This window comes from Hordeum vulgare, chromosome 2H (genome assembly GCF_904849725.1).
Source record: "Hordeum vulgare subsp. vulgare chromosome 2H, MorexV3_pseudomolecules_assembly, whole genome shotgun sequence".
Classification (NCBI taxonomy): domain Eukaryota; kingdom Viridiplantae; phylum Streptophyta; class Magnoliopsida; order Poales; family Poaceae; genus Hordeum; species Hordeum vulgare.
This window is the reverse complement of record NC_058519.1, coordinates 492,026,132-492,035,786: the sequence shown is the minus strand read 5'-3', so window position 1 is coordinate 492,035,786 and position 9,655 is coordinate 492,026,132. Positions and strand designations below refer to the sequence as shown.

Sequence of the window (9,655 nt, the reverse complement as noted above, 5' to 3'; positions counted from 1 at the left end):
GCCTCTGGTTCAGCCTCTGATTCTATTCCAAATCACCGTGATTCAAATATGTTTTATTGATAGCAAATCTCACGTATTAGGGATGGTAGTAACATGAATAGAAATATAAAAATAAGATCTGACCCACAATATCAACACCAGGCTATATGTTCATATTATATACCAGATCCGTTTATACCATTACGTTCTGCTTGTATTAATAAACCATTTAGAAAGTATATTATTTACTGCTGAGCGAACCAAGTAAATAAATGCCGTTTTGTTATTCTATAGTGTTGTAACAACATAATAAAACATGAGTATAATGTTATTTCTTCTTTCAATGTATACTCCTAAATGCTTCTTAAATCATGGTGGTACAGATACGAAAGGTTTTAACGGTTGCTTTGATAAGTTTTTCCATTCATAAAATTTGTTTATAGTACATCTTGCATATTTTTAGAGTCATTACGTTCTTCAACGTGCTAATTCAATGATGATTTATAATTTGCCTGAAGGTGGATAGGTGCCGTGTTTGCAAGCATGAGGTTATTGTATGTCGTGATGCACAAGGTCCACCGTGTCATGTATGGATACCGATCACAAGGTTATTTTTTTTCCTGCCTACTGTATGTGCATAACGTCATTTTAACTTAAGTCCTTTCAATGATATGATACAGTTTGTTCCATGCGCTATCTGCCATATCATAGAAGAATACATCCATCGCATTGAACCATATGCGATGCAAGGAGACATGAATACTTGGATTGCTTACTTTGTTACATTTGAGAGGCTGCAGTATGAGGTTACATTTCAGTGTTCAGACTTGGTGCCGCAGATCGTGGGTGAGGGGTGGCAGCAGCTTCTAGATGATTATGTTGTGTGTCCAGGGGACACGATGTATATCTACATGAGTAACGGAAGCTACAGGCTCTCAGTCGACGTCAAGAGGGATGATGTCCAAAAGACACCTCTCACTTATGTTGGTATGACTATTCATTTTGTATTATCGTGCTTCTACACGACATATTTAATATGGTTTGTCTGTTTCTGTTTTGTGTTAATTTTAATACAATAAATATTTAGACAGAAGCATATGATCTGTTGTGAACGTGTTACTATTTTTTATAGTTATTCAACCTTTAACCTAGATGAAAAACCAAAGGATACGGCTAGTATTTAGGATCATGATTAATATGTTTAAGCAAAATTTAAATTCTAACTGTACAATAGAGCTAGTTTTACTAGTTCTATCTTATCGGTAGTTACGTCATCCATACGAATGAAAATGTATTAAACCTTCTGTATCAACTTCAATTCTTATAGTTACTGTGCTTTAGATTCATTGTCTAATAACGTGTTGTTTTTAATACGTGCGGTACGAAGCCCTGCGTGGTCTCAGCCGTAGGAAGAAAAAGATCATCAATAAGTGCATCATTACAAGGGGGATACACCTGAAATATTCTGAAATGAAAAAAATGGTCAGAAACGCGTTTGGACCAACAAAATCTCCATGCTGCGTCTTAGTTCACAGGATGAGCAACTGTGACATTTCTGCTGGCTACATGGTTAGTGTCTTAATTATGTGAATTGAATGCACATTATATTTGTATTACTCAAATTATTGTTGAATATAGTTTACATCGTACTAACATTCTACCTTCTGCATTTTGTTGCAGCGAATTCCAAAACGAGTTGTTGAACGTATCGAGAAGAAAACATGGACTCTTGAGGAAGAAGGACAACTTGTGCTTGTCGATGATGTTGATGCATATGTTGATGGTAGATACAAGAAGCTTACAGATGAGAGGCTGGTTCTCTAGGGAGGTTTCAGGACTTATGCACATTTGCTTGGTTTGGAAGTCGACGATTTGGTATCCATTTTTTTCCAGAAGGTTGAAGACCCTGCAGCGATAAAAGTATGGTTCACTATCTTATCTTAGATGACTTGATGGGGACTTTATGTAATATGGATGTTATATCGAGAACAATGAACGGATAACTTTTGCGTATGGCAAACATGTTAGCTGCATTTCATGTATTATATCTAGACATGGCTTTTGATTGTCTTGTTGGGCAGGCAAAGTTTGAAAAAATGTTAAATGACTAATCACGTTGATTATGGCAGTGCTATTGGTTGTCTCTTGATTCATACTCAATGATTTATATGAATGCCCATAAAAGTTCGATAATGTTAGACGTATCAAAGTGCACTAGGGACATCTCGAATTCTAAACCGTAAGATGATTGTTTTGGTACGTATACAATGCGTTCGACCGGTTGCAAAACAAGGCCATAGCTTTGAGATAAACTACTTAATAAACAAAGCTAACAAGATTTCCACCGTGAACCATCTGTATCACTACCGGGTTCGTCATAAACAAAAAACGCTTAAAACAAGAGAGCGAGCGCGTTTAATTATGTATTAATGACAAACGACCTTCGTACTAAGCTCACCGGCTAACCATTTCAAGTTATTTTTACAATCGAGTATTTCGCATTCCTACATAACAAACCCACGAGCTCCGTACAAAATAATAATAATACGTTTTAATCTTAAGTCTGTATAACGGTTTATTCTCTATACACATAATCATTTTGTTCTTCTCAAATTTGTTGGTATGGACATTCATAACAATCTTATTTACCTATAAAGTTCCATTGCTTTATATGCAATAGCATCACCGTGATCGGGTTAAGTTTTATATCTAGTAAATGTTGTGTTGATATATTTACGCTCATGTGGATGGTACAGCACATTATAAAAATCACCATGCTAACTTCTATATCTGGTAAATGATATAATATATACTGTGATACAGACATCCGCAACATAAACACAACAATGCAAATTCACAAAAATTGTGTGAGTACTGTCGACTTAAACTTAATATTGTTATCCCCCAGTTTGTTGTATAGACTAATAATTTCTATTAATGTTTTGTTCAAAATACATGGTGTGCGTTGTTCTATTTTTTGCATCACCGGCCCAACGAATTTAATTTCGTGTTTGGACAAATGAGTAAAATAACTGCTACTTTTAGGATTAAATAACGGTGATCTTTCAGACGCCTTTTTTTTGGTTGTGGATATGCTCAGCAGCTAGTATTATACATCCCCATACCCAGCCAGCCACAGCCACACGAGCACCCCTCCACAACCTCATGCCATATCCGCTCAATCCCCTCCTCATCCTGTCCTCCTCAACAACCCCAACCCTAGCTAGAGGCTGCTTCCTTGCTGCCCATGATATTTCAGATGGCATCGTCTTCCTCGTCAACAGGAGCGCGCTTCTCGCGCCATGGTGTACATGCTGGCTATTCCCCCAACCCCTCTCCGATTCCTTACCGTGAGCAACCTCTAGCGTACGAGGAAACTAACGATTGCTGGTGTGCTTGCAAACACAAAGGCGCGAGATGGATTTCCTGGAGCAACAATAATCCTGGGCGTAGGTATCTCAAGTGCCAGAGATCTCGGCTAAGAGTTCACCTTAGCCGTATTTCTTATTCGTTCTAGAGGTATATTTTCCCGTCATACATTTGTCAAAATGGTTTTGACTAGGTTGGAGGTTGCGACTGGTTTAAATGGTTTGATGAGCCCACCATGCCGTTTCTTCGGCAACTTTTGGTCGACCTGCGAGACGCGGTGAACAACTTGAGGGGGGAGAACACTCGGCTCAGGGAAGTCAATGCTGACTTGGAACAGGGGATTGAGGAACGAAGCAGCCAAATGGATGCATTGCAGAATGTATTGCGCACTATGACAGAAGGAAATATGGCTGTCCAAGACAATTTAGGACAAACTGAAAACCTGCTCAAGCAGAAGAACAAACAGCATCAGCGAATGCTCTTTATTGTAGTTTTGATAGTGATCTTTCTAATTATACCTATCAAGCTTGCAGCATAATATGAGATGCACTGCTTTCCTTATCGTACTCTCGGTGTCGGTTTCATTACTAGTTTGCTCGCTGCTGCTGTACCGTGATATTTAGCTGAATATTGTGATTCCTTTAATTCAGGTAGACTATTTGATTCTGCTGCTGTACAGCTTGTATTATGTTCTAGTTTGCACATCCCATACCATATTGCAAAAATGAATGATGTTGTGAAGAAGATAAAAGGGCATATAATCAGGGGACCTCATATAGCAAAGTCATGTATTACCACTTATGGTTTTCGCGTTAGTACAACCTCTATCTTTCGAATTAGGCAATTCTTAACAGTCATTCTAGACATTTGGTACCAACAAAAACCGCTTGCTACCAAACAAATGCACAAGATGTGCATCAAAAGAAAACTTGTTGCAAAGTTCTTTATCGGACTGGACCCATTTAACTAAAGCTTTGTCACTGGAAGACACCGAACATTCTTCCCGAGCAGTTATTCCTCTTGTGGCCTTCAAGGCCGCACTTGGAACACTTTGGAACTTTCCTCTGTTTTTTTGTTGCACCTCCGTATGAGGGGCATCCTGAAGCTTTGTGACCCCTCCCTCTACAAATAGAGAAAAACTTTGTTCTAGGCTTGCTCACATTTTCATAATTTGGCTTTGCTCTTGCGTTTGTTGGCCTCCCTCGATCCCTATTGCGTGATACAACATTCATTGATCCTGACAATCCATCTGTTCCTGGTGTTACACTGATATCTTGGTCATGAACTTGAGCCGCAGTCTGATCATGTAACCCCCGACCATCACTCTCCTGGTTGGTATCATTTAGGGTACTTATTGCGTCCAGCAAAACCTTCATTGCAACGCCGTAAGCTTCGGTGTTCTTGTCGCCCATCTGAACAATCTCAAGCGCCTTACTGTACAGCGAAGAGTGGCGATATGTAGCATCCTTCAAAGCAGAGTTGCATTCTTTATATATCATCAGATGCTTCGGCAGAGCCTCGCACGCGTTCTTCGTCCATCTCTTCATGATGTGCACCTCCGGGATCTCCCTAACTCTGAGGGAGAGTAGAACCTGATGAAGAAGGATAGTTCAGTTTGGTCGAATAACCACATTCGTCACTAATTGCATTGTGTTAATAATTATGCTTTTCCAGTGTCTATGCATAAATGCTTAAATCTGAGAGTTCAGGAGTGCTAAATTTCTGAAATTATCTATTATAAACTTATAACAAACAAATAGAATTTTGTAACAGAAATATAGTTCATTGAAAAACAAACCCAACTTTGAGCATCTTATAACATCACGAAATATTTGAACATCCGATTGAAAAAGAAATAGCACTTGGCTCTTGTGACATACCCGGATAGCATGGCAGCACAACATGCCCATGTGTGAGTAAAGGCCACACTCACATAAATATCCTCCAGATCCCTCATCAAACAAAACATGGTATTGTGTCCTGGACCATGCTTGCCTCCTCTCTGCATATATGTGGTTAACGATATACACCATACCTTGCTCTAACTCCCAAGCCTCTTGCAGCACAAATGACCCTGATAAGTAAATCGCGTGCTGAAATAGCTCGTACATAGCTAAGGTGTAGACCTTGCTTGCATGGAATTCTAGTGGCACTCCGAGGTTAAGAACAACACCACCCTGATATCAGAAGTGTCGGTGTCCCTTTCATTAAACATATTATACATATGAAGTATGATCGATTTGCATGAAAATTATATGAAATGGGGCTTTGTCGGCGGCTTACCACACGAGTCTTCTTCTCTTGAAAATCTTCCTCTGGTTGTCGGTCGAACATTAGTTTCTGATACTGCCTCACAAAATTGTTCATGGACGATGCCGGCTGAACATAATTTTTTAGCATATGGTTTGCACTCTCCGAACGTTGCGTGCTCGTCATCCTTGCACAAAAAACTCCTGAAAAGTATGGCTTTGCCCATTTTGCTCTAACTTCATATATCTGAGTGAGCCATGGGTGGTCTTCGAGTTGATATTTCTCAATCAAATATGCCCATGCAGTTTCAAACTCATCTACTGTAACCATGTACTCTAGATGTTTGTGGAACTCATCTTTGAAATCATTGTTTCTTGAGTAAATAGGTCCAAGGTTTTCCCTGGCTTTCTGCAATACATGCCATTTGCACCATCTGTGAATTGTATTAGGCCACTGGGAAGCTATGGCAAGCTCCATTGCACGGGCTTGGTCTGCAAAAAAATTATATAAGACATTCACAGTTAGGTGTATGTGGAGTAACCTAGTAATCCAGTAAATGTTGCTCACAGAAGAAATGCTTTTAAAATACCTCTCAGTATTGTTTTTGGAGCATGTCCTCCCATCAAGGACACAAATTCGCTGAACACCCACTCAAAGGTCTCGGTTGTTTCATCACGAAGCAATACACCTCCAAGGATGATGCTCTGAAAGTGATTATTGACACCAACAAACAATCCGAAGGGCATATCATACTGGTTGGTACGATATGTCGTGGCAAAGGTTATTGCATCTCCAAAAAATTTGTACTGGTGGCAGCTCTTACCATCTGTCCACATCAATTCCTTGATCTTGCTCTCATCATCAACAAGCACATTGTCAACAAAATTTGGATCCTTCTCTTTCAATTCAGAGAAGAGCTGAATTGTCTTCCTAATGTCGTCATCACCCTGTTGTTGATTCATCCTTTTGCAAAGGTAACGTAGAGACCTCTTGTTAAAGGGCAAGTTCTGCATATCTCCAAAAAAGCTTGCAATCACCCCGAAAGTCTTGCTTAACGATATGTTGTTGTTCCTAAGGTACATGACAATATCTTTGGCATGGGCATCAATGTGCCTGTGAGATGCCCAATGCAACTTCTCTCCGCAAGTTTGTGCCATGCCGTGATTATGCTCATACTTCACATCATGGATGAACCAACCATGGTCCAGTGTGCGATGCAACCTTATAAATGCAGGGCATTGGCAACATACTGAGTGGGAATTCACCCTGCGTGGTTTTCCCTGTTGGACAAATGGTGACAAGTGCTAGTTAGACGTATTATATGACTTTTCAGATGCGAAATAATAAAATCAGGGCACTACGTATTAATGCAAAACGAACTGGTGCCAGAACTTGATGATATAACTCACTGTGCATCCACAAACTATGTCCTGGACAGTCTTGCATTTTTCAACTTTCCTTCTGCATTGTCCGTACTTGATGCCAAAGCCAATCTCCCAAGAGTATAGGTTGTAAAAGTCGTAGGCTTCGGCCAAGGAATCAAATTCCTGGCTGATCTCTGGCTTGACAACGAACTCTGATTTCTTATCTGCGTATTTCTTCATTGAATTCTCCAAAGCACTGACCCTGCCAGACGATGTGGCACGGCGATCAGGTATCTTGCCAAGTCGGACCCTACATATGATGGATATGTTAACAACAAGTAACGTGGAATTACACAAAGATCCCGCGTAACCAGTTATACAAATTCCACACATATTTTGGGTGGCATAAACAATAGTAAATGTATGACAGAATTTTCACATCAGCCAATCATTGTATAATACATGACAGAAATTCCACACGTCAAAGCCAATCATTGTATAATACATGACTGAGATTATTGAAACCCACAACGTCTCTTAAACAGCTGGTTATCTATTATACACTTGGCCAACCGGTTTTTCCAAACTACACGCAGGGACACATATATCCGAGCCCACGGGCGAATATGGATTTATACAGAAGCAATGAAATATAATGCTCGGTGTATCAAATATAATGCTCATTGTACCTGCCGTTGGCAACAATCAACATTCTGCTCCCGGCATGCGTAATTTCGGGAGAAAAATACTGCAAGCTGAAGAGGTGTTTTTTTTAATAACCAAACTGAATAAATGTCTTAGCACCAACGCTTTTTCTGAAGCAACAAGTTCACATAAAAAACATGCCACTGATTGTGGTCAAACCAACAGGGTCTGCTATGGGACTCTGATGCGGGAATATCAACATTTTGCACCCGCTATGCATACCTTGCGACATAAAAAAATGCAACATGAATAAGTGTTCTTTTTAATAAGCAAACCGAAAAAATGTCTAAGATCCAACGAGTTTTCTGAAGCAACAAGTTCAGACAAATAACATGCCACTGATTGTGGTCAAAACAAGAGGTTCTGCTATAACACTCTGATGGCGAAAATAAACATTCGAAGTGTCAATGCACCTACTTGAATTTCTGAAGCAACAAGACCAGTACAAAAATGTGACAGTACCTTTGACGCCATGGAGATGGATTGGGCTGCACTTTAGTTCCATGCTCTTCGATGTCATCCCCATCTGCGCCGTTGAAAAACTCGGGGATGGCCTTGTTATTAAAATCCCCATCTGAATGAGATCCTATATCTATGGACATATTCTTCTCGCCATCTTGGCTTGAGGAAGGAGAGACACTCTAGGAATCAGGATGCTCTACCTCGTCTTCCTCGTCTGCCTCCTCCTCCTCTAGCTCGCTCAGATCTGGGGCGATTTCTGTTGGGAAGGAGCCGAAGAAAATCTTCCAATATCCCAAATTTGATGATTCAGCGCCGGCCAAATGTTAAGAAATATCAAGAAGAATCTCTGATAGGGGAAACCTGAACAGGAGATCGGTGAATGACCCGGGACCAAGATCTATTGGCGATTTTCTGAGAAATCTGATGATCCAGGCGAGGGGCCCCGGAGGGCTTGGTTCCTCCGCTGGATGCAGCTGCGACTGCGTGAGTGGTTTTGAAATTTGAATGGCGTCCGGGTTCGTGGATGGGCCAGCATGGTCATGAGGTACTGGACGACGGGGCGATTTAGGCCAGGTACGAGCTATGCGCGAGGCGGGCGTAGCTAGTACGGCAGTCCTCCAGATACGATAAGACAGTATTTCTCTCGTATTCGCTTGAATAACCGAAGAAGGCCGAATAAGGTGGGTCCAGGTGGGGACAGGCTCGCGCTGATCCACAAGGCAACGCGACGGCGCCGATTCGCGTTGCGCGCGTAACCAGATAGAGAAAGCCATATTCGCAAATGAGCGGGAGTTTTTTAGTCACCGAAATCTTAGAGCAGGTACAGCCGAGACCCGTCAAACCTTTTTCAAATGGTCACTGTTGGTCACAAATATTCGATGACTGCTACAAATCAACCGGCTAATTAGGGTCCGTAACCATATGATTCATCCTAGTGTAACCGTAGATGAAGTCAACGCATCACCTTGCTCCCGGCTTTCTCCTTCCGACCCAGCAAACGAAATGCTCGCAAGAGACCTTTTCATCGTTGTCCCTCCAGCATTGTTGCACAGTAGGAGAAACCACCCCATGACCGGTGACGATATGGCTTCACTGCAGCACCGGCGGCCGAAGACGAGGCTTCATTGCAGCACCTGCGACTGACGAGAAGGGCGTCATTGTAGTACCGGCGGCCAGCGGCGCGAGCTTCATTGTAGCATCAGCGGCCGACGGCGAGAGCTTCACTGTAGCATCGGCAGCCAATGGTGAGAGCTTCATTGTAGCATCGGCGCCTTCGTCGCAGCACCGGTGGAGGCTTTTGGCGGCACTTCATAGCAACCTGGTGGAGGCTTCAATGACGCCGTGGCGTTTCAATGCAGCTCCGGCCACCCCTGGCGATGCTCCATGGCAGCACCGACGCCGGCAGCAGGCTGCGATGCAGCATGCAACGGCAATGGCGGATGCAACTGTCTTCGGTGGCGGTGCCTCCTGGTTCCGAGCTGTGGTGGATTCGACCTCTCCTCTAGTTACCAACGAGGTAGAAAGAG

At 41.9% G+C, this 9,655-nt stretch overlaps 1 protein-coding gene and 1 long non-coding RNA gene across 3 annotated transcripts; one reads left to right on the top strand and one right to left on the bottom strand.

Moving 5' to 3' along the window:
- The first annotated feature begins 595 nt into the window (after window positions 1-595).
- Window positions 596-2,132, top strand: LOC123430322. The gene is made up of 2 exons (XR_006622918.1): window positions 596-1,548; window positions 1,660-2,132. It is a non-coding gene; the product is annotated as an uncharacterized LOC123430322 (long non-coding RNA).
- A 1,976-nt stretch (window positions 2,133-4,108) lies between these two features.
- Window positions 4,109-8,905, bottom strand: LOC123426808 (protein FAR1-RELATED SEQUENCE 7-like). Of its 2 annotated transcripts, none has more exons than XM_045110704.1 (7): window positions 8,490-8,905; window positions 8,130-8,410; window positions 7,008-7,224; window positions 6,188-6,878; window positions 5,632-6,089; window positions 5,229-5,525; window positions 4,109-4,940 (listed from the first exon to the last, which is right to left on the bottom strand). In XM_045110704.1, the coding sequence occupies exons 2-7, from the start codon at window positions 8,267-8,269 to the stop codon at window positions 4,326-4,328; spliced, it is 2,418 nt and encodes an 805-aa protein (XP_044966639.1). In that variant the 5' UTR covers window positions 8,270-8,410; window positions 8,490-8,905; the 3' UTR covers window positions 4,109-4,325. The 2 variants fall into 2 exon arrangements, with proteins under 2 accessions (XP_044966639.1, XP_044966638.1); XM_045110703.1 differs by having other exon boundaries at window positions 4,110-4,940; window positions 7,008-7,272.
- Between the last annotated feature and the right edge of the window lie 750 nt (window positions 8,906-9,655).

Coding starts and splice junctions, on each gene's coding strand:
- LOC123426808 (XM_045110703.1), bottom strand. CDS start 8,269: ATGTCCATAGATATAGGATCTCATTCAGATGGGGATTTTAATAACAAG. Junction 6,090..6,187: donor TCCAAAAACAATACTGAGAG/GTATTTTAAAAG, acceptor ATTTTTTTGCAG/ACCAAGCCCGTGCAATGGAG. Junction 5,526..5,631: donor AAGAGAAGAAGACTCGTGTG/GTAAGCCGCCGA, acceptor TTCTGATATCAG/GGTGGTGTTGTTCTTAACCT.